The 23982-nt window shown below is 42.6% G+C and overlaps 1 protein-coding gene across 1 annotated transcript in view; it reads left to right on the top strand.

Moving 5' to 3' along the window:
* The first annotated feature begins 12098 nt into the window (after positions 1-12098).
* NLRP4 (NLR family pyrin domain containing 4) overlaps positions 12099-23982 on the top strand; it is a 29592-nt gene continuing 17708 nt past the window's right edge. The window contains exons 1-4 of the mRNA XM_006166823.1: positions 12099-12378; positions 19955-21524; positions 22896-23057; positions 23720-23887. Of these exons, the coding sequence (XP_006166885.1) occupies positions 12099-12378; positions 19955-21524; positions 22896-23057; positions 23720-23887 (2180 nt within the window). The remainder of the gene's footprint in view (positions 12379-19954; positions 21525-22895; positions 23058-23719; positions 23888-23982) is intronic.

Raw genomic sequence — 23982 nt, 5'->3', positions numbered from 1 at the left:
CAGAGGAGACCAGCATACGCTCCTGAAGCATGACAGGTGTGGGTGTGTGGTGTGTGGATGTGTGAGTGTGTGTGGGTGTGGGTGTGTGTGGGTGTGGGTGTGTGGGTATGGGTGTGGGTGTATGAGTGTGTGTGTGTGGGTGTGGGTGTGGGTGTGTGAGTGTGTGGGTGTGTGTGTGTGGGTGTGTGGGTGTGAGTGTGTGGCTGTGTGGGTGTGTGGGTGTGAGTGTGTGGCTGTGTGGGTGTGTGGGTGTGAGTGTGTGGCTGTGTGGGTGTGTGGGTGTGAGTGTGTGGCTGTGTGGGTGTGTGGGTGTGAGTGTGTGGCTGTGTGGGTGTGTGGGTGTGTGGTGTGTGGCTGTGTGAGTGTGTGGGTGTGAGTGTGTGGGTGTGTGGGTGTGTGGGTGTGAGTGTGTGGCTGTGTGGGTGTGGGTGTGTGGCTGTGTGAGTGTGTGGGTGTGTGGGTGTGGGTGTGTGGGTGTGGGTGTGTGGGGGTGTGGGTGTTGGGGGAACATTGTAAACTGGACCTAACTTACAATGATTTAACTTAAAAGCTATCATAACTCAGACTAACTGGCACAAGGATACAGACATGAGTCAATGGAACAAAACACAACACCCAGAAACAAAGACAGGCAGGTATGAAAAGTTGATTTTTAACAGAGTGCTGACTGGTGGTGTCGGTGAACTATTCATTAGTCAGAGTGAATACTACTTTCATTCAAACTGAACAAAAAAAGAGGGAGAGAGTTCTTTTTATCTTAGAGGGAAAAAATGCCAAGTGGGTTAACACTTCCATGCATAAAGGCAAAAATTATATTACACACACACACACACACACATACATATAGGTTTTGCCACAGGGAACATGCACTCGCTGGAGACAAAGAGAGACGGTGAGAAGGAAAGTGAGAAATCACACCTATCACACCTCTGGGTGGATGGCCATGCCACAATTCTTTCTTCTCCATTCTCCTCCTGGGATTTTGCACACACACACACACACGCACCTGGCATAATTTTTCAAGCCACCAGGTTCAGGACTTGAACCGTGGTCAGCCATGTGGAAGTCCAGCACTTCAACCCCCTCAGCCACCTGCTAGCCCCAAATGGGTAATGGCTATGTTGCTGGACTCCCATGTAGTCAACTGCAGTTTGAGTCCCGGACCCAGTGAGTTAAACTCATGCCGGGCGCGTGTGTGTGCATGCCCAAGATCCCGAGAGGAGAATGGAGGAGAAGGGATTGCGGCATGGCCATCCCCCTGGGGGGTGATTTCTCGCTTTCTGTCTCTCTGACATGTGCACGTGCCCTACAGCAAAAACCTCTCAAGAAAAAAAAAAAAAAAGACAATACAAGATGTCTTTATAACTTGGAGTAGAGAATTTTTTAAAAAACAAGACCCTAAATTTACAAGACATAAAGTAAGCCCTGATCAATATGATTTCAGAATAAAAACGGCTCAGTGCAGATATATTCTACCATTGCCAGTGTTGTCTTCATTCTAATTATTGTTTCTTTTGCTAAGCAGAAGCTTTTTAACCGGGTGTAATCCCACTTGTCTGTTTTGGGGATTTTTGACTGTAGTAAGATACAGCGTATTCATCCTGGGAAAACTCATTTTGTATGTTGTAATGATATACAGTGATTAAATGTAAAACCAAATAATATTTTTAAATTGTTCAGTGAATAATCCCTATAAAAAGAAAAAAAAATACAAAGCACAAACTGGGTAAAGACATGAGGGACTTCGAAAAGTTCAGAGAGGGTCCGGCAAGTGGTGCAGTGGTTAAGGCACCAGACTCCCATGTGGCCAGTGGGGGTTTAAATCCCAAACCTGGCACCTTGAAACTCATGCCAAGCACATGTACCTGCGTGCCCAAAATCCCGAGAAGAGAATAGGGGAGCGACTGCAGCCTGGCCATCCCCTCAGGCAGTGGTTTCTCGCTTTCTGTCTCTCTGGGAAGCACATGCACCCAGGAGCAAAAAAATCTCACAAAAGAAATAGAAAATGAAATTAAGTATAAATTGATTTCAGTGAAAAAAATTTTAAATCCCTGCAGTTTCTTTCATAATAAACATTTTTCCATGACCTTTTCGAAGACTCCTCATATATATTCATCATACATAACTGACCAAACCACTATATCTGAGTACATAAAACACTTTCACATGCAAAGAAAAACAGAAAATAACCGATACAAATATTAGCGAAGCAATGAAAAGACATTTTACAAAAGAGACAAGGCATGGCCCGTGAACGTGAGAACAATGCTCAGCGGGATTAATGATCATGTAAAGGCGGATGAGGCAACAGTAAAATCCTTCCACAACCGATACCTGGTGTTTCAAGATTCTGTCTCCAGGGGTAGGCAGTGACGGGAGCCATGGCGATTTCTGCCTCTCCCTGAGGAGAATGAGTCTGGGAAAACCACCTGTGCCATTGCCTGGCCTCTGTAAACAGGCGCGAAAGTGGGGGTGATCTTCTGATGGTAAGGTGTTTGGTGCTATGTCTGACTGAGCCAATATGCAGCGTACTCACGGTGGAAAATGCATTTTGTATCTGCGAAGATGTACCGGGATTAAATGTAAAAAAATACCGTTCGTATTAACAGAAACCCAGAGACAACCTAACTACTTATCAGCGATAGAGTGGATAATTACGGATTGTGAGACAGTCACACACTCAGAGACTGTAAGGCAGTGCGTGAAGATGCGCTACAGCCGAAAGGAACGAGCATCGCTAACTCTGAAAAGCAGCGATGAATGGAAGAAGGCACAGACATGCTGTAATTCAGAAAGGGAGAGCTGGGTAAACCTCTTAGAGAGACATGTATCATTGGGAAAGATAAAGAAAACCCAGGGCAGTACGATTTACTCTGTGACATAAAACTCACTTCAGTGGCAACCGTGAGGGTAAAATGGGCACGTGGCTGGGGTAGTCAGGCCGAGCCTGAGAAAGTCCGTGTCATGTCCGCTTCTCATCTAGATTCTGGACCGGAGATATGTTCTGACTAGTTACTCCTTAAATGTTCCTCCGTTGTTGTCCATATTCCTTGATATGCACGATACATTTCACAACCAGCATACTTGCATGAACAGTCTTAACTCACGGGATTCTTGTAGGGAGGAAGCCCAGCTGTGATTATTAAGAGCTCCCGGCACACTGAAGTTTTCAATGACCTTCGGAGGGCACCGTGATTGACAATGACCTTGAGAGATGTCTGTAAGGAAGCGGGGGCGGAGTGAAACCATGCCCTATGACGGAGTGTCGACCTCGTGTCTGAAAACCCTGACACCTACCCTACATACTTCTAGCAATGGTATCCAATAATCTCCGGTTCCTTTGCCATGCGAGGCTTGGTGATCACAGAAGGATGACCGGACTCGCTAACGTCGTCAGTGAGCTTAGCATGCAGGAAGGGGTCAAGCACTTAGTCATCAAGAGAGTCCGCCCCAGTCCCCAGATCAGCCATTCTGGAGGGACGGGGCAACTTCCTTACAGGTTCAAGGCCTGGGAGTCCTAAACAGGGTCTCAGTCTGAAATAATCCACCATTCTGAAGGACCAGAGGCAACGCCGAAGGTGGAGGGGGGACATTTTCTTTCACATGTTATCTCGGTTTACTCATTAAAATCCGTCTTGGCCAATGGGAATGGAGGAGGTCACTGGCCAATCAAATGGCACCACAGCCTTTTCCTCCCGACTCTCAGCCCCAGCTGTTCATTACGGACCAACCAGGAAGACCTGGAGCGGTGAGTCAGCAAGTCTTGTCACTGCCTGTCTCTTACCGTTCAGCTGCTTTGTGATTTTAGGTATTTGTTTTCTCCTCTTTGACCTGTTTTCTTGGCCAGCCAGAAAGGATTGTTGTACCCTGACTCTGCGCCATGTATTTTGATTTCTTTGGCATTAAAAGGTAGTTGCAGTGATGACCTCTAACCTTGCCGTCTTTAGGGAGAGTCTACTGAAGTTTCGAGTGTTCCAGCTTCTCCCACTGCCCCACAGCCATGCTGGTCCCCGCCGTTCACCTGGCTTTGATCTGGTTGGGAGTTGGTGGCGTAGATGACCTACTTGTGCTTGTGTGTTTCCCAGCAGTGGAGTCTGAGACCCCTGAGAAGCATGGGATGAGGGAGAGGAAGGGGGCGTCTCAGAGAAAATAACCCAAGTAGAGAATTGCCAGGGTGGGGGGCCTGGGAGCTCAGAAGGCAGGTTTGGTTTGGTTTGGTTTGGTTTGGTTTGGTTTGGTTTGGTTTGGTTTGCTTTGGTTTGGTTTGGTTTTGATCATATTCACAATACATTTTGAGACATGAGGCAGAAACTGGAGGACACAGAGAGACAGGTGAGCTAGCAGACTTCATCCCATGAGCAATTAGGTGTAAGTCCTTCTGCTCCTGTGTTCGCTGTCTGACCTCGCGCAGGAAGATCTCTCCTGTAATTCAAGGGTGTGATACATCAAAATTTCACATATTTTATAACATTTATTCTGGCTGTGAAATGTGTATGTGGGAAATATTTTTCCATGTCAATAAAAGTTGACCTTTACTATTTGTTGTAGGTTGAATTACGTTCCCGCCCTAAAAATAAAAATATTAAAGTCTTAACCCCTATTATATCGGAAGGGTGACAAAGTAAGTTTACTGGAGATGTAATTAGTTAAGACGGTGCTACACTTCCATGAGCCCCTGATCCAATGACTCGTGTCCTTCTAAGAGGATGGCCATGTGAAGACCCAGGCTACCGTGGGTGAAGTCCTGACTGGCCACCCGTGAAGAGTTCATTTGTGTACGTTTTCCACTGTATAAGCCTTTTATTGACTTTGCCATTGATACCTCATCTTGTATTTAGGACAAAGATGGTGTCTCTGCTATTGGCCTTTCCTTCTCCTTTTAAGATTTACTTTATGAAAAATCACGGGACCAGCAGTTAGCGTAATGGCTATGTCGCTGGACTCCCACGTAGGCCACTGTGGTTCGAGTCCCAGACCCGGTGACTTAAACTCACGCCGGTGCGTGCGCGTGCGTGCCCAAGATCCCAAGAGGAGAATGGAGTAGAAGGGATTGTGGCGTGGCCATCCCCCCTTGGGGGGGTGATTTCTCGCTTTCTATCTCTCTGTCTCTCTGTCTGTCTGGCTAGCGCACATGCCCTATAGCAAAAACCTCTTTTAAAAAAATTCCCTCACTATAGTATGATGTAGGTACGTAAGGGTGCGGGGTGATTAGACACAAGTTCTTATCTGACACTCATGAAGAATTCGAGGCCTAGACATGGAGAGGGGATAGGAAGGAGAGTTCATTAAGAGGGAGACGGAAGAGCAGAGCTCCCAAGCAGGGAGTGGGTCCCAGAAAAAGGGGTTATGGAGGAGAAATAGGGCAGAAAGTTTTGACCTGGATTAGGAGGAAACTCTGGGCTTGTCCCCTCGTGCCTGTGTCCCCCTCGTGGTGTGGGCGTGCTTCCATCTTTCTGAAGACCATCTTTGTGCTGGCCGCACGAAGTACCACTGATGTTTCCCTCGACCGTGTGGCTCAGGTGTCAGTTTCTACAGTGTGGGCCTCTCCACTCCTCCACCCCTTCTCTCCATGCTGGGTGCTTTAAGAAGTCGTCGTATGCAGCCCACACTTCAGGAGTGGAAATTAGGCTCTCTCTCCAAAGGGAGAAGGATCTATTTAAGTTACTTAGAATTCTTCTGTGTGGGATACTCGTCTATTCTCCCCCATTCATCTATTTATTAATTACATCACTATGGACTTATGGACTTTGATGCTCTTGGTTATAACTAAACACTGAAATGATTTTGCCGCTCAAATTATTGCAGCTTTAGTTATAAGGAACTCTTTCAATCTGCCACTATTTTATTTTATTTTTGGAGAGGTTTTTGCTATAGGGAGTATGTGCTCGCCAGACAGACAGAGAGAGACAAAGAGACAGAAAGTGAGAAATCACCCCCCAGGGAGGTGGCCACGCCGCATTCCCTTCTCTTCCATTCTCCTCTAGGGATCTTGGGCGTGCACGCACATGTGCCGGCATGAGTTTAAGGCACCAGGTCTGGGACTCGAACCGCAGTTGACTACATGGGAGTCCAGCGACATAGCCATTACGCTAGCTGCTAGTCCCACCACTATTTTCTTACTTTATTTACATTTAGTCACTGTACATCTTTAGAATGTACAAAGTGGTTTATCCCCGTGCGAAAACAGTGTATATTAGTCAAGTTATAGATATTACATGTACATTATCAACAATAGTTAACTTTTCATTTTTATATCTGTTAAGCGTTTGTTCTTCCTCCCATCCCCTCCCCCGTCACCTACTCCCTACTGTACTGTCTCTAGGATCTGCAGTTGCCCTCCCTGCCATTATACCGTATAATCTTTCAGTCTCTGACATTAGTGCAGACATTGGAATACACTAAGTAGGGATATGCAATACCTGTCTCTCGTAGTCTGGCTTGCTCAGCATTAGATCTTCCAAAGAGATCCTTTTGTTTTAATGGTTGAGTAGTGCTGCATAGTATTTATGGCTCACATTTTTTCAGTCCATTCATCTGTTCTTGGACATTTGGGTGGATTCCATGTCTTAACAATTGTGAATCGTGTAGCAATAAGCATGGATGTGCAAGTGCTTTTCTGACTGAGGCTTTTCCTGTCCTTCAAGTGGATACCCAGGAGTGGAACTGCTGGGTCAATGTTTTTGTCTTTTTTCAAATTTACATTTAATCACTGTATATCTTAACAGTGTACAAGATGGTTTTTCCCAACATGAATGCATGCACCTTAGTCAAGGATATTACTACATATGCTGTCATCAACAGATCACTTTTCATTTGTGTGTCTGTGAAATGTATTTTTGTTCCCCTGACCCCTCCCCCCTACACCCTCTGATATCGAGGTTGTCCTCCCTGCCTTTGTGCTTTCCCATCCTTTAGTTTAGGCCAGAGAGTGGGGGCCAGACATTAGGTATATACTGAGTGGGGACATACAATGGCTCTCTTTGTAATCTGGCTTCTTTCATTTAATACTAAATCTTCCATATTTGCCCACTTTCTTTTTTGTCTGTTTGTTTTTCTTTTTTTTAAGAGAGATTTTTGCTAAAGAGTTTGTGCAGTTGCCAGAGAGACAGAAAGTGAGAAATCACTCCCCACCCCACCCCCCCGCCCCCGCCGCCCCGGGGTGATGACTACGCCACAATCCCTTCTTCCATTCTCCTCTCAGGATCTTGGGCAAACATGCATGCTTGCCTGGCATGAGTTTCAAGCCACTGGATTTGAGACCCAAACTGTGGTCTACTACATGGGAGTCCAGCAATGTAACCGTTACACCATTAGCTGGTCCCCATGTTCATCCACTTTCTGTCAAATGCTGCAGTCTAATTTTTTTATGGCTGAGTAGTATTCCATAGAGTATTTGTGCCACACTTTCTCAATCCGTTCATCTGTTCTTGGACATTTGAGTTGATTGCAATGTCTTAGCGATTGTGAATAATGCCGCAATAAACATGGATGTGCAAGTGTTTTTCTATCTTTGGGGTAAATACCCAGGAGTGGAATTACTAGGTCAGATGGTAGTTCTATCTGTAGTTTTCTGGGCTTTCCATGTTGTTCTCCACAGTGGCCGGACTCATCTGCATTCCCACCAACAGTGTAGGAGTGTTCCCTTTTCATGATCCTTGCCAGCACTTGCCATTCTGTATTTTTTTAATCCTAGCCATTCTGATTGGGATTAAGTGGTATCTTATTACTGTTTTGATTTGCATCTCTGTTATAAGTGATGTTGAGCATTCTTTCATATGCTTTTGGCTAGTCGTATGTCTTCCTTAGAAAGTTGTCTGTACAGGTCATTTGCCCATATTTTAATTTGGTTTATCTTTTTTGAGGGATTAAGCTGCTTGAGTTTTCTGTATATTCTGGTTTTCAGTCTCATATCTGAGCCATGGTTTGCAAATAAATTCTCCCATTCTGAGGGTTGTTGATTCACTCTAATTATTGTTCCTTTTGCTGTGCAGAAGGATGTATTCCCACTTGTCTATTTCTGGGATTATTGGCTGTGCTTTGGAGATCTTATTTAAAAAGTCTTTGCCTACTCCGGTGTCTCCAAGAGTTTCCCCTGTGTTTCCTATGAGTAACTTTATAATTTGAGATTTCACATTTAGATCAAGTTCATTGCGAGTTGATTATTTTTATGGTGAGAGGTAGGAGTGAAATTTCACTTTTCTGTTGGTAGCTATCCAGTTTTTCCAGCATTATTTGCTGAAGAGATTTTCTTTTCCTCACTGGATTATCTTGTGCCCTTTGTCAAAAATCAGTTGATTGTATGTTTGAGGGGTTATTCCTGGCTTCTTTATTTTGTTCCATTACTCTACGTGCCTGTTTTTGCACCAGTAACGCTATTTTGATTATCACGGCTTTGTAGTGTATTTTGAGGTCAGGAAGTGAGATGCCCTCTATTTTATTCTATTTTTGCAAAGTATTGCTTTGGTGATATGGGGTCTTTTATGATTCCAGACTACTTTTATGATTTCTTTTCCTATTTCTGCAAACAGTATCTCTGGTAATTTGATTGGAATTGCATTGAATTAAAAATTAAATTGACATTTTGATTATATTAATTCTTCCAACCTAGAAACATGGAATGTCTTTCTACTTTTGTGTATCATTTTCAATTTTTTTCCTTAGTTTTTTTATAGTCTTCCTTGTAGAGGTCTCTCACTTATTTGGTTTATTCTTAGGTATCTTATTTTTTGTGGCTATTGTAAATGGGATTGCTTTTTTCAAGTCTAACTCTCTCAGCTCATTGTTGATGTATCCATTTTTGTATGTTAATTTTGTATTCTGCCACATTACTGTACTGATTATCACTTCTAGGAGTTTTTTAATGGAATCTTTTGGATTTTCTATGTACATGATCATGTCATCTACAAATAGAGATCATTTCACTTATTATTTTCCTGTTCAAATAGCTTTCATTTCACTCTCTTGTCTGGCTGCATTGGCTCAGACTCCCAGTACTATGTTGAAGAGGAATGGGAAGAGGGCGCCCTGCTTCGTTCCATTCAGTATGACGTTAGCTATCGGTTTGTTATATTTGGCTTTTATTTTGTTGAGAAATGTCTCTTCTATGCCAGTGTTACTGAGTGTCTTAATCATGAATGGATGCTGTATTTTATCAAATGCTTTTTCTGCATCAATTGATAGGATAATATAGTTTTTATCTTCCATTAATGTGACATATTACATTTATTGTTTTCTGTTGTGTTGAACCACCCTTGTATCCCTGCAATAGAGCCTTCTCTGTCATTGTGTATAATATTTTATGTGTGTTGTTGATATGATTTGCTAGTTTTTTTGGCATAAAACTATTTTTTTTTTTTGGAGAAAGGTTTTTGCTATAGGGCCTGTGCGCTTGCCAGACAGACAGACAGAGACAGAGAGACAGAAAGCGAGAAATCACCCCCCAGGGGGGATGATCACGCTGCAATCCCTTCTCCTCCATTCTCCTCTCGGGATCTTGGGCACACACGCACATGTGCCCGGCGTGAGTTTTAAGCCACCAGGTCCGGGATTCGAACCGTGGTCGACTATGTGGGAGTCCAGCGACATAGCCATTACGCTAACTGCTGGTCCCAGCATAAAACTCTTTTTTATTTTCTTGCGAGGTTTTCGCTATAGGGCGCTTGCGCTCGCCAGACAGACAGAGAGAGACATAGAGACAGAAAGCGAGAAATCACCCCCCAGGGGGGATGGTCACACCACAATCCCTTCTCCTCCATTCTCCTCTCGGGATCTTGGGCACACACGCACATGTGCCCGGCGTGAGTTTTAAGCCACCAGGTCCGGGATTCGAACCGTGGTCGACTATGTGGGAGTCCAGCGACATAGCCATTACGCTAACTGCTGGTTCCCCCAGCATAAAACTCTTTTTAAATTTATTTTTCAATTTACATTTAATCACTGTACATCTTTACAGTGTACAACATGGAAAAAAACCATGTTTTTTCCAGTGTAAATATGTATCTTATTGAGAATTTTCGCACCTGTACTCATCAGGGATATTAGTCTATAGTTTTCTTTCTGTTGTTCTGTCCTTGTCTATTTTGGGAACCAGGGTTGATGGAGACTTCATAGAATTAATTTGGAAGGCTTCCTTACTTTTGAGTACTTCAGAACTTAGTTTGAGGAGAATTAGGGCTAGCTCTTCTTGAAAAGTTTGTAGAGTTTGAAATGAAGCCATTGGGATATAGGCTTTTCTTTATTGGGAGTCTACTACTGATTACATCTCATTGATTGTTATTGGTCTATTCAAGCTCTTTATTCCTGGTTCAATCTTGGTAAGTTACATGGGTCCAGAAATTTATCCATCTCAACTAGGGTTTTTTGTTCATTGGCTTACAGTCACTCATAGTATTCTCTCATGATTTTTGTATTTCTGATCTATCTGTTGTAATATTGCCTGTTTCATTGCTAATTTTATTTTTCTGGTTCCTTCCCCTGTTCTTGGTTAGGTAACGATATGTCGATATTCTTTATCCTCTCAAACAGTTTTTGGTCTCACTTATTTTCTGCATACTCCGGTCATCAGACTCTCTACTTCTCTCCTCTGCTCTGATCTTTATTATTTAGTCTCTTCTGGCACCTTTCTTTTCTTTTTTTTTTTTTTGGTTATTTATACAGTTACTTGAAATGTGTCCTTAGATTGTTTATTTGCCAACTTGCTCTGTTTTTTCTTGTGAGCACTAAGTGTTATAAACGTCCCTCTTCTGACTGCTTTCCTGTGTCCCATAGCTTAAGGAGACATGTGTTTGTTATCATTCATTTCAATGAATATTTTTTATTAAAAACATTTTTAAGAATTATTTATTTTATTTTATTTATTATTATTTAATTTGCTATAAGGCCTGTGCCCTCACAGAGAGACAGAGAGAGAGAGAGACAGAGTGAGAAGCAAAGTGAGAAAACAATCCTCCACGTCCAAGACTTGAAATGTGGTCAGCCGTATGGGAGTCTAGTGCCTTAATCACCTTGCCACCTGCTGGCCCCTCAATGAATTTTTGTATTTCAATCTTAATTTCTTCTGTAGTTGTGTTGAATCACAATATAAGCCTTTATTTGGACAGTCTTAGATGATCTGGTTTATCTTTTAATCTGACTTACACCGGGAATTTATCTGTTTAGCTTTTCAGGGTACTGACACTGGACGTTTTGTATATATCATGTATTACGCCATTGGAAAGTCATAGCGTGCTTTTCTATGTAAAAATACATCGTGACTGGGGCCCGCAGGTGACACGATGGTTAAGGGCGCTGGACTCCCACATGGCCACCCACGGTTGGAGTCCTGGACTTGGCAGCTTGCTTTCTCTTTTTCCTTCTCTCTCTCTGTCCCTCTCTGGTCAAATTAAAAAGAATGAGGAGGAGGAGGAGGAGGGAGGGAGGAAGGGGAGGAAGGAGGGGAGAGAGAGAGAGAGAAAGTTAAATAATTCTTTTTAAAAAAATGCATTAGGACTGGGGCCAGCCGATGCTGTAGCAGTTACATCTCTGGACTCCCACATGACCAACCTAAGTTGAAGTCTTGGACCCAGTGGCTTGAAACTCATGCTGGGCGTGTGTGCGTCCATGCCCAAGATTCCAGGAGGAAAATGGAGAAGGGATTGCGGCATGGCCATCTCCCTGGGGGCGGGTGAGCGATTCCTTGCTTTCCCCCTCGCTGTGTCTGACTGTCTCTCTCTCTCTGGCAAGTTCAAATGCCCTAAGGCAAAAACCTCTAAAAAAAAAAAAAAAAAAAAAGGATGTCATGACTTTTCCAATGACCCAGTATCTCTGTTGGGCATCATCAGCAGAGTTGGGGTTCTTTTGGGTATTTTTTTAAAATGTTGAATTATATTTTAGGTATCACTCTCTTCATGACTATATCCATGAGGTGAGATGAGTCTTGTCTAAAGAACTTTCTGCCCTCCTGGTCTTCCACAAGACGAGCAAAATACTGTATAAAAATTGGTGACCTTGACCCACACATTCTGAATCATTTGGTATTGCCTGAATTTTCCACAGGTTCCATTTATCTCTAATTCTTGGTATTCGTCTCTCTGAAAATTGGTATCTCTCCTCTGGACACGATGGCTTCATCTTTCTTTTCTGATTTTGGCCTTATGTGGTATCTGGAGGAACTCAGAAAGGAGGAATTCAGGAAATTCAAAGAGCACCTCAAAAAAGAGACTTTGGAACTTGGACTCAAGCAAATTCCCTGGACTGAAGTGAAAAAAGCTTCCCGCGAAGACCTTGCGAACCTGTTGATCGAGCATTATGAGGAACAGCAAGCATGGGACGTAACCTTCAGGATCTTTCACCAGATCAGCAGGAAGGATCTCTGTGAGAAAGCTGAGAGAGAGCGCACAGGTGAGTCTGGGATGCAGGGCTGCTTGTCGTAAGGAGCAGGCCACAGTTTGGATAGGTGGTCCCTGTGCCCATTTAGATGGGACCGGAAAGCGCTGTGTAAATGTCATCCTTGTACGTAGAAGGTAGCGTCACTTAGACCTGACGACCAGAGATGCTGACACGGAATTCAATCATTGCATAGAAAATACGTCAGGACTTTTCAGATGACCAAGTAGAGAGCGACCACGAGCTCCTGTATGTTGTTCCTCTACTTCTGAGTCAATAATAATTCTTCCCTAAACGGAGAACTTATACCCAGGCAAGAAACTCTCAGGTGAAGTTGTGGCAGAGACTCATGGTCTGGACCATTAGCAACAGCAATTAACATTTGCTGTAGATTACGCGGTAAACTGAGACTATATAAGATAATCATGTGATTATACAAAACCTATAGAATGCCAGTGGTCAAGACTTAGAAATCAGCAGTTGGCATAATGGCTGTGTCGCTGGACTCCCATGTAGTCGACCGCAGTTCGAGTCCCAGACCTGGTGGCTTAAACTCATGCTGGACATGTGTGCGCGCGTGCCCAAGATCCCAAGAGGAGAATGGAGGAGAGGACATCCCCCCAGGGGGTGATTTCTTGCTTTCTGTCTCACTGTCTCTCTCTGTCTTTCTGCCAAGCATACACACCCTATAGCAAAAACCTCTCAAAAAAAAAAAAAAAGACTTACGAATCATCGTCACATGTATATGTATTTTAATATTTAACAAGTAAAATCTCATGTCAGATAAGATATTATCAATAATCATTATCATTATAGTCTTTTTTTTTTTGGAGAGATTTTTGCTATAGGGCGCGTGCGCTCACCAGACAGACAGAGACAGAGAGACAGAAAGCGAGAAATCATCCCCAGGGGGATGGCCACACCGCAATCCCTTCTCTTCCATGCTCCTCTTGGGATCTTGGGCTCACACACACATACGCCTGGTGTGAGTTTAAGCCACCGGGTCCGAGACTCGAACCACGGTCGACTATGTGGGAGTCCACTGACATAGCCATTATGCTAACTGCTGGTCCCAATAATCATTATAGTCTTGAAGGTCATATTTATATGCAGCCTTCAGAAATTTCATGGGAAATGCATGTTATGAAAACATTATTATGTGGATTTCAAAAATTTTGCACCAAAACAAGCCTATACATTAATTGCATTTTCCATGAGCTTTTTGAAGTTCATTCATATTTTTCCCGATATAAAGTGTTACTGTTACTTTGCATTTAAGATATCAATAGCAGAAAGTAGCTTTTTAAACTTGTTAGGTTTTCTTTTTGTCTTCGATGCTTAGCTGTCTTACTATGGTGTACTTAAATGTGACTTTCTTTGTGTTTATCCTTTTTGAAACTCCCTGATATTTTTTTTTTTTTGAGAGGGAGAGATATTTGCTATAGGGCACATGTGCTTGCTAGAGAGACAGACAGAGACAGAGAAACAGAAAACAAGAATCCCCTCCCATGGGGGAATGGCCTGCCACAATGCCTTCTCCTCCATTCTCTTTTCAGGATTTTGGGCATGTACACACATGCTTCTGGCATGAGTTTTTCAAGCCGCTGGGTCGGGATGAAAACCACAGTCAACTGCATGGGGGTCCAGCAACGTGACCATCATGCCGTCTGCTGGCCCCAAGGCTCCCTGATGTTCTCACGTCAGGTTCAATAACAATATATAGTTTCCAGTTTCAGTCATCATTTCTTTAATTATTTCTAACCCATTATTTCTTCTCCTTCTTCAAGGACTCTAATTATGCATATTAGATCTTTATATTGTTTCCATGTGTCTGTTTTCCACATTTTTTTACCTCTTTGTCTCTGTACTGCACTTTAAGTGTTCATTTGTAACTAATTTTATGTTCTAATTCCCTTTGAGCTGTTTCTAATCTGTTGATTAGAAACCCATCTGTTGGAGTTTTTAAAAAATTCAGTTATATTTTATTTATGCAGTTATCCATTGGGTTTTTTTTCACACATTTCTATTCTGAATGTCCACCCTATTTTTAAAAACATCTTTAATTATTTTAAAATCTGTCTGAAATTTTTTGACCTTTATAACTCATTTTCTACTATTTTTCTCCTTGTTTTTGATCATGTGGTTTTACTTTCTGGTATGCTTGGTAATTTTGAGTGCCATATTTTGAGTATAAGACATTGGAGAGATTGTTGAGGCTTGTAAGACAACTTCTTCTAGATAAATTGGAATTGTTCCTGATGGCAATTAGGGGACTATTTCCTTAATCCTGAGGTTTAAAATAATTTAAAGTTAGGTTTTATTGTTGCAATGAATGTTCTGTTTCTGGTTTCCACTTATTTCCAAATGGTAACCATCTAGCATCTCAACTGAAAATCTGTGTTGGGAACCAGCACTTGGCGTAATGGCTATGTCGCTGGACTCCCACGTAGTCGACCACGGTTCGCGTCCCAGACCCAGTGGCTTAGAACTCGTGCCGGGCGCGTGTGTGTGCATGCCCAAGATCCCGAGAGGAGAATGGATTGCGGCGTGACTATCCCCCCCCCGGGGGGTGATTTCTCGCTTTCTGTCTCTATGTCTCTCTCTGTCTGTCTGGTGAGTGCACGCACCCTATAGCGAAAACCTCTCCAAAAAAAAAAAAAAAACTAATTTGTTTACAACCCCCCCGCCCCAATCCTTACCATGTATTGAATGCCATCTTTTGTCTCCTGCCCCCTCGAAACTGCCAAAAGTCTGATGTGGTTCAGGGAGCTTTAGTCCTTTATGTCTGCTCAGTTTCTCAGGCACTTTAGAGGCAAATGCCAAAAGGATAACAATTGGCAAAATGTTGAGCTCCTCTATCTCCTGAATTTTGGCTATTCAAGGTCATCTGTTTCCCTAGCTCTTCAGTGACTTAGAACAATTGTTTTTAAAAAGTTCTTATTCACATTTAATTAGCGTACATCTCTATAGCATGATATAGTTTTTCAAAGTATGTGTACAGTACGTGACAATCAAATTAAAGCTACTACTATATGCATAATTTTCCAAGGAGAATTTTACATTCTTATGTCTATAAAGTATTTCTTCCCTGAGCCACAGAGTGCAGATATTCAGTATATATTGAATGAGGATACATGGTGTAGTCTTTCATAGTCTGGCTTACTTCACTTAGCATTAAATCTATATCAATTCATCAGTGAGATCCAGCTCACAGGATCTCGTTGTTCGTTACAGCTAAGTAGTATTCCATAATGTATATGTGCCACGATTTTTCAATCTAGCCCTTAGTTCTTATGCCCTTAGGTTGATTCCATGCCTTAGCAATTGTGAATAATGTACCATTAAGCCAAAAGAAACAATGAGACACTGCATTTGTCTCAAAGTAGTTGAATATGGAAGATCTACTGCTAAGTGAAGCAAGCCAGACTTCAAAAGACGAACACTGTATATCCTCATTTAATATATACTGAATATCTTCACTCTATGGCAGAAATGGAAAGACCCAAAAATATGAGAGTAGGAAGGATAAATGTAGAGACCAGAGTCTGTAAGAGAAGGGAGTAGATGGTAGAGGGTGGCTGGGAGGGGCAAGGGAGAAAACACTCAACAGACCCAAGAACATAGAATTCTCTGTTGAAAATGATGTACGTGATAATATCCTTGATTTGATTTTCAAAAATAAATGTTAAAAACTGCTCGCACATGGTCAAGTTAATGTAATAACAGAGTATTGCTAAAGTAAACTATTAGAAGGACTGAAGATACAATAGATCTTACACAGAAGGGTTGAGATTGTACTCATTCAGTTCTGTTCAGGACAACCAAACTTATAACCAAAATATCCAGAACAACTGAGAGGACAGGGAAGTAGAAAACCACTGGAATACGGGCAAAGAGCTTATTAAGCTTAAGAAAGTAGCGTGATCCTCACCTACATCAGGTGGCGTTTTTAGCAGCCAGTAAATTTAGGGCACTGAAATATTGAGCGAAGACATTGTTCTTCCCAGTGGGTTAATTCAGTATTACCTCCAGTCACAAATAGCTGTCTATGGGTACTAGATTTTTACCTTTTATCTACATTAAATCAAATCCAATAATAATTATGTAGGGATATAGTGAAAGTTTTCCCCCATGACAGCCCCACCCCCATGTTTCTGGTCTGTCAGTCACTACCCCCCAAAAAAAAAAAAAAAACTAATGTGTTTACCCCCCCCCCGCCCCAATCCTTACCATGTATTGAATGCCATCTTTTGTCTCCTGCCCCCTCGAAACTGCCAAAAGTCTGATGTGGTTCAGGGAGCTTTAGTCCTTTATGTCTGCTCAGTTTCTCAGGCACTTTAGAGGCAAATGCCAAAAGGATAACAATTGGCAAAATGTTGAGCTCCTCTATCTCCTGAATTTTGGCTATTCAAGGTCATCTGTTTCCCTAGCTCTTCAGTGACTTAGAACAATTGTTTTTAAAAAGTTCTTATTCACATTTAATTAGCGTACATCTCTATAGCATGATATAGTTTTTCAAAGTATGTGTACAGTACGTGACGTGAAAATTAAAGCTACTACTATATGCATAATTTTCCAAGGAGAATTTTACATTCTTATGTCTATAAAGTATTTCTTCCCTGAGCCACAGAGTGCAGATATTCAGTATATATTGAATGAGGATACATGGTGTAGTCTTTCATAGTCTGGCTTACTTCACTTAGCATTAAATCTATATCAATTCATCAGTGAGATCCAGCTCACAGGATCTCGTTGTTCGTTACAGCTAAGTAGTATTCCATAATGTATATGTGCCACGATTTTTCAATCTAGCCCTTAGTTCTTATGCCCTTAGGTTGATTCCATGCCTTAGCAATTGTGAATAATGTACCATTAAGCCAAAAGAAACAATGAGACACTGCATTTGTCTCAAAGTAGTTGAATATGGAAGATCTACTGCTAAGTGAAGCAAGCCAGACTTCAAAAGACGAACACTGTATATCCTCATTTAATATATACTGAATATCTTCACTCTATGGCAGAAATGGAAAGACCCAAAAATATGAGAGTAGGAAGGATAAATGTAGAGACCAGAGTCTGTAAGAGAAGGGAGTAGATGGTAGAGGGTGGCTGGGAGGGGCAAGGGAGAAAACACTCAACAGACCCAAGAACATAGAATTCTCTGTTGAAAATGATGTACGTGATAATATCCTTGATTTGATTTTCAAAAATAAATGTTAAAAACTGCTCGCACATGGTCAAGTTAATGTAATAACAGAGTATTGCTAAAGTAAACTATTAGAAGGACTGAAGATACAATAGATCTTACACAGAAGGGTTGAGATTGTACTCATTCAGTTCTGTTCAGGACAACCAAACTTATAACCAAAATATCCAGAACAACTGAGAGGACAGGGAAGTAGAAAACCACTGGAATACGGGCAAAGAGCTTATTAAGCTTAAGAAAGTAGCGTGATCCTCACCTACATCAGGTGGCGTTTTTAGCAGCCAGTAAATTTAGGGCACTGAAATATTGAGCGAAGACATTGTTCTTCCCAGTGGGTTAATTCAGTATTACCTCCAGTCACAAATAGCTGTCTATGGGTACTAGATTTTTACCTTTTATCTACATTAAATCAAATCCAATAATAATTATGTAGGGATATAGTGAAAGTTTTCCCCCATGACAGCCCCACCCCCATGTTTCTGGTCTGTCAGTCACTATTCACTTGTAGATAACACTAATTATTTAAAGAAAAAAATTAAAAGGAATTTTTGTGTATCCAAAACTTTCGGAATGCTAAAAGATCAGGCTCTAGGCTGGTGCTCCAGAAATGACTCCAAGTTTACCCCATCAAGGTCGCTGTGACCCCTGGTATGAGGAGGTGGGAAGGCATGGTTAGAAGTATGCCTTTAAAAATACACCTCGAGGGGCCAGTGGACAGCATAGCAGTTATGTTGCTGACTGCAGTTTGAGCCCTGGACCCAGTTACTTGGAACTCACACCAGGTGTGTGTACATCTGTATCCAAGATCCTGAAAGGAGAATGGAGGAGAAGGGATTGTGGTGTGGTCATCCCCCCCGGGGGGTGATTTCTCACCTTCTCTATCACTTTCTCTGTCTCTGTCCCTCCAGCTAGTGCATGCACCCTAAGACAAAAACCTTTCAAAATGGATAAGTAAATAAATATAAATAAATAAAAAATTAAAATGCACCTCTAGCTATGATTCAAAGGTGAGTCGGTTCACTGGTGCAGCTACTTTTTAAAATCCAGGACTGTATCTCCCTTATAATGAGGGATGTTGAGCATTTTTTCATATGCCTTTTGGCTATTTGTATATCTTACTTAGAGAGTGGTTTTTACAACTCTATCTCTCATCTTTTAATAGGGTTGATCATCTTTTTTGGGGGACAACTGCTTGAGTTCCCTGCATATTCTGGTTATCAGTTCCTTATCTGATGCATAATTTACAAAAGTAATTTCCTGTTCTCAGACTGTCGATTCACACTGATTATTGTGTCCTTGGCAGTGCAGAAATGTCTTAATCTAATGTAATCCACTTGTCTATTTTTGGGGTTATTGACTGTGTTTTGAGAGTCTTATTTAAGAAGTCTTTGCCAACTGGGTTGGTGAGAAATGTGTACATGTTGGAATATTCACTTTTCAAGCTAAATGACATATGTGATTGAATGTATAAAAGAAATTGAAATTAAAAATATATTTTTTTAAATCCAGGACTATAGCTGTTGTAGACCAGAATTTTATTACTGAAAAGTCCAGAGTCTCCACATTCATAGCAGCCAAACAGAAAAGCAGAAGATGGACTCCACTTCCCTCCTACCCTCTAGTGTCATGACAGTGTGGGTAAATTGCAGGACTTAACCTGCCCTTGAATCTTAACTGCAAGGGATTCTGGGAAGTGCAGGGCTATTGTTGTTGTTTGGGTTTTGTTTGTTTTCTTTTTTAGTGCTCTTCCCTTAAAAGTGTGTGGGGTGGGGAGGTAACTCACTAGAATAAAGCTGGAATGAATCTTAGACTCCACTTTATTATGTCTACTGCATCCATTTTCTTTCCTAGAGGCAACTGCCCATGTCAGAAACTTCTTATACAGGCATTCAGATACAGTGCACATATACAGAAAACTCGGTTTGTATTTAAATCCCTTGTTTACACTTTTAATATTCATATAGTAACACCACAGTTTCATGAATTATTTAACCGATCTGCTATTGATAATCATACAGTTCTTTTTCAGTTTTTCTCATAGCCTTGTGTGTGCACATATACACACTCATCTATATGAAACACAGGTTGGCAGATTTCTCTCCTGTGGGGAGCCATATGCTTCACATTATGGGCTCCGTGGGTATATTGTCTGTCACAGCTCCTTGACTTTGCCGTTGTATCAGGAAGACAGCTATAGACGAGCTACTTACATTCACTACTCGTAGTGAATGCTTGAGTTCCCCATGAAACTACAGCTTTGTCATGGGGGCCACAGTTTGCAGATCCCTGAGAAGACACATTCTGAGAATTCCAGGGTCAAATAACATATGTATGAGTGTTTAACTTGGACAGTGTGTGTTTTTTCTCTTGTCCTCACTGACTCAGGACACATGAAGATGTATCGAGCTCACGTAAAGAAGAAATTTAGCAATATATGGTCCAGAGAATCAGTCACTGGGATTCATGATCACTTTAACCAGGAACTCACCCCGGAAGAATGCAAATATTTAGAACTCTTTTTTGCTCATAAGGAGACTGGGGAACGATCACGTACAGTGCTCCTCAAAGGAGTGCAAGGAGTTGGGAAAACAACTCTCCTGATTAAGCTAATGTTGGCCTGGTCGGAGAACACCCTCTATCAAGATACGTTCCAGTATGTCTTCTACCTCTCCTGCCGAGAAGTGAAGCAGTTGACAGCAACAAGTTTGGCTGAATTGATTTCCAGGGAGTGGCCCAACTCCTCAGCACCTATAGCAGAGATCATGTTTCAACCAGAGAGACTCTTGTTCATCATTGACAGCTTCGAAGAGCTGAAATGTGACTTGGATGAACCAGAGTCAAACCTGCACAATGACTGGATGGAGAAGCAGCCAGTGCGGGTGCTGCTGAGCAGTTTGCTGAGGAAGAAAATGCTCTCCGAGTCCTCACTGCTTATCGCAGCCACACACGAGTACCCGCGGGAGGTTGAGGGTAGGTTGGAATGTCCAGAAATTAAAACACTCATGGGATTCACGGAGGCAGATAGGAAGTTGTATTTCTGCTGTTTATTTCAAGACAGGAATAAAGCCATGGAAGCCTTCCATTTTGTAAGAGAAAATGACCACCTGTTTTCAATGTGCCAAATCCCCCTCCTCTGCTGGATCGTGTGCACGTCTCTGAAACAGGAGATGGAGAAGGGGAGAGACCTAGCCCTGGCCTGCCGACGTTCCACCTCTTTGTTTGCGTCCTTCATCTTCAACTTGTTCACATCCAGCGGTGCGCGTCGTACACGCCAGCAGAGCCAAGGCCTGCTGATAAGCCTGTGCTCCCTGGCTGCCGAGGGCATGTGGACTGATACGTCCGCGTTCAGTGAAGACGATCTGAGGAGAAATGGAATAGCTGACCCTGACATCCCCATGTTGCTGGGCGTAAAGGTTCTAAAGCGCAGGGAGGACGAGAGCTCCTACACCTTCATCCACATGCGTGTCCAGGAGTTCTGTGCTGCCATGTTCTATTTACTGAAGAGCCACAGTGACCACCCTCACCCAGCCGTTGGATGTGCAGAGGCCCTACTCTTTAACTATCTAAAGACCGTAAAGACACACTGGATTCTTTTGGGCTGTTTTGTATTTGGCCTTTTAAATGAAAAAGAACAACAACGGCTGGATGCATTTTTTGGCTTCCAACTGTCCCAAAAGATAAAGCAGCAATATTATCAGTACCTGAAGAGCTTAGCTGAGCGTGAAGATCTTAAGAGACAGGTAGATTTCTTAGCATTGTTTTACTGTCTGTTTGAGATGCAGAATGAAGACTTCATAAGGCAGGCAATGCACTTCCTCCAAGACGTTAACTTTTCTATTGCGGACAACTCAGACTTGGTGGTTTCAGCCTACTGCTTAAAATACTGTTCTGGCTTGAAGAAACTTCAGTTTTCAATCCAAAATGTCTTTCAGGAAACAAATGGACACAGTTGTATGTAAGTTTATCCAGTGACTTTTCTTTCTATTTCCTTTTCAAAATGTGCCCCTATTTTCAGTGGGGTTTTGCTGATAGAGCAGAAGTAGGGTCAAAGCTAGAACCTCGCCTTGTCTGTCAAACAGGCCTCAGCTCAAGTCCTGGCCTAACTGCCAAGGAGCTCTGTGACCCTTCCGTGACACTGGCTCTTTCTTGGATGCAAGTCGCCTTTTTACGAAAGTGGCCATAATGTAAACAACCATACCGTGAGGATTGAATGAGAATCCATATAAACTGTTTTGACCTTCTCAAATATTAGCAGATATGTACTTATAATGAACAGTTCTATCATTCCCATAGGTCCACACTCAGACTCTCTGGACCTTCTAGCTTCAAATTACCTTTGGAAGCGTATTCTAAAAAAAATTTTACGATGTTAAATTCATTTAATATTTATAAAAATCATGAGATAGATACTCATGTTAGGTGAGGAAGCAAGGGTCAAGAAGTTAAGTAACTTGCCCAAGATTAAGAAAGTGAGGGCCAGGACCAGCAGTTGGCATAATGGCTATGTCGCTGGACTCCCATGTAGTCGACCGCAGTTCCAGTCCTGAACCTGGTGGCTTAAACTCACGCCAGGCACAGGCACATGCATGCCCAAGATTCCAAGAGGAGAATGGAAGAGAAGGGATTGCAGTGTGGCCATCGCCCCTGGGGGATGATTTCTCACTTGGTGGTTAAGGGATTAGACTCCCACACAGCCAACCGAGGTTCAAATCCTAGACCTGGCAACTTGCTTTCTCACTTTCTCTCTCTCTCTCTCTCACTTTCTCTCTCTCTCTCTCTCTCTCTCACTTTCTCTCTCTCTCTCTCCCATGCATGTGCCCTACAGTAAATTTTTTTTAAATAATAGTGGTAATAAATGTTTTAAAAAAGAAAGCTAAATTTAAACCTAGGGAATATCATTCAAGACTTTGACTTAACGGGCGTTTTTGTACTGCCTCACTCTTAGGCGGCCTGGTTATGAGGCAGTTCTCAGTCTTGTTACCATTGATATCTTGGCTACACCATTTTGGGCAGGTCGGGGCAGCTCCTGCAAAGGATGGGATATTTAGAAGCATCCCTGGCCTTCCCCCACTCGATGCCACAAGCACCCCTCTCTCAGGCTGTAACAACCGAAAATGCCTCCAAATGTTGCCACGTCCTTTCCAACTGCCCTTGTTGAGAACTGCATGTACAAGGTGAGCTTACGGGCTGACCTTACTCTCCCTGTCTGAAGAAAGGTCTAAATCAGATGTCTTCCATTCAGGGGGTAATGAGTAAGGTTCCTATGCTGCAAATATCTTGGGTTACCTGTCTTTCCCACAGAAAGTGCATGCTTTCTTTATCACAGGTCAAGCCGTGGTATCATCCGTTGGCATCATATCTGCTCTGTGCTCACTACAAATGAGAACCTCAGAGAACTCAAAGTGAAAAACAGTGACCTCAACACGTCAGCCTTTGTGGCTTTGTGTGACCAGCTGAGGCATCCTAGATGTCACCTTGAAAAGCTTGAGTAGGTTGGGGCTGGGGCTGGTACGGTGGTAGCACAGCTGGGCCCATGTGGGAAGTGTCCTGGGCTCAGGTCCTGGGCCCTCCTTGAGCACAGTAGGCACATGCCTGCCTGTGACCCAGGCTTCCTGAGACTGGCGGGTGGTCATGGAGTGAAGATCCTGTTGTGAGCCTCTCACCTTCTCTCCCTCCATAAACTCATAAATAAACTTAAAAAGAAAAAAATATCGAGGAAGTTGAAGATTACCCTTGACTTGAGTTTATCATGGAAATAACAAATTAGTCTCACCTCTAGTTTTCGGTTGAGGCTAACTGTGTAGGCAAAGTATGACGATCTAGAACAGAGTTTCTCAAACGAACACCGCCAATCTTTGTTCCAGATCTTGTTGTGAGGGGCTGTCCTGTGTGGTATAAGATGCTGAGAATCCTGGCCTCTAATTTCTCGATGCCACTAGCTTTCTGCAGTTAAAACAACAAAAGTGTCTAGATATTCCCAACTGTCCCTTCTGGACACAAAAATCATCCAGTTTGAGGACCACTGAAGCACAGACTTGGGTTGTAGATTAGAGTATGAATTATGGTTACAGGAGACAATCAGACATGAGTCCAAGCTGTACTCAGTCTTCATTGGATTAAGCCCTTCCAAAATGTTCTTTGTCTTTGCAGAATGAATAACGTTTCCTTTTCTGGCAACATGTGGCATTTCTTTGAGGTGCTTGTTCATAATCCAGGTATAAAATTCCTGAGCCTCAGTTCCACAAAACTCGCCCGGGACGAAGTGACGCTCCTTTGTGATGCCTTGAACCATCCAGTGTGTAACATCGAAGAGCTGCGGTACGTCTCTGTTTACCAGGCTCACTGGTTTGATTCCAGAGAGGACCGCGCATTTTCACACGCCCACTTTCCCCCTCTTCTCTGCTCTTCGTATG

The sequence above is a fragment of the Tupaia chinensis genome, unplaced genomic scaffold (genome assembly GCF_000334495.1).
Source record: "Tupaia chinensis unplaced genomic scaffold, TupChi_1.0 Scaffold144336_2, whole genome shotgun sequence".
NCBI classification, from domain to species: domain Eukaryota; kingdom Metazoa; phylum Chordata; class Mammalia; order Scandentia; family Tupaiidae; genus Tupaia; species Tupaia belangeri.
This window is presented reverse-complemented; position numbering and strand designations above follow the sequence as displayed.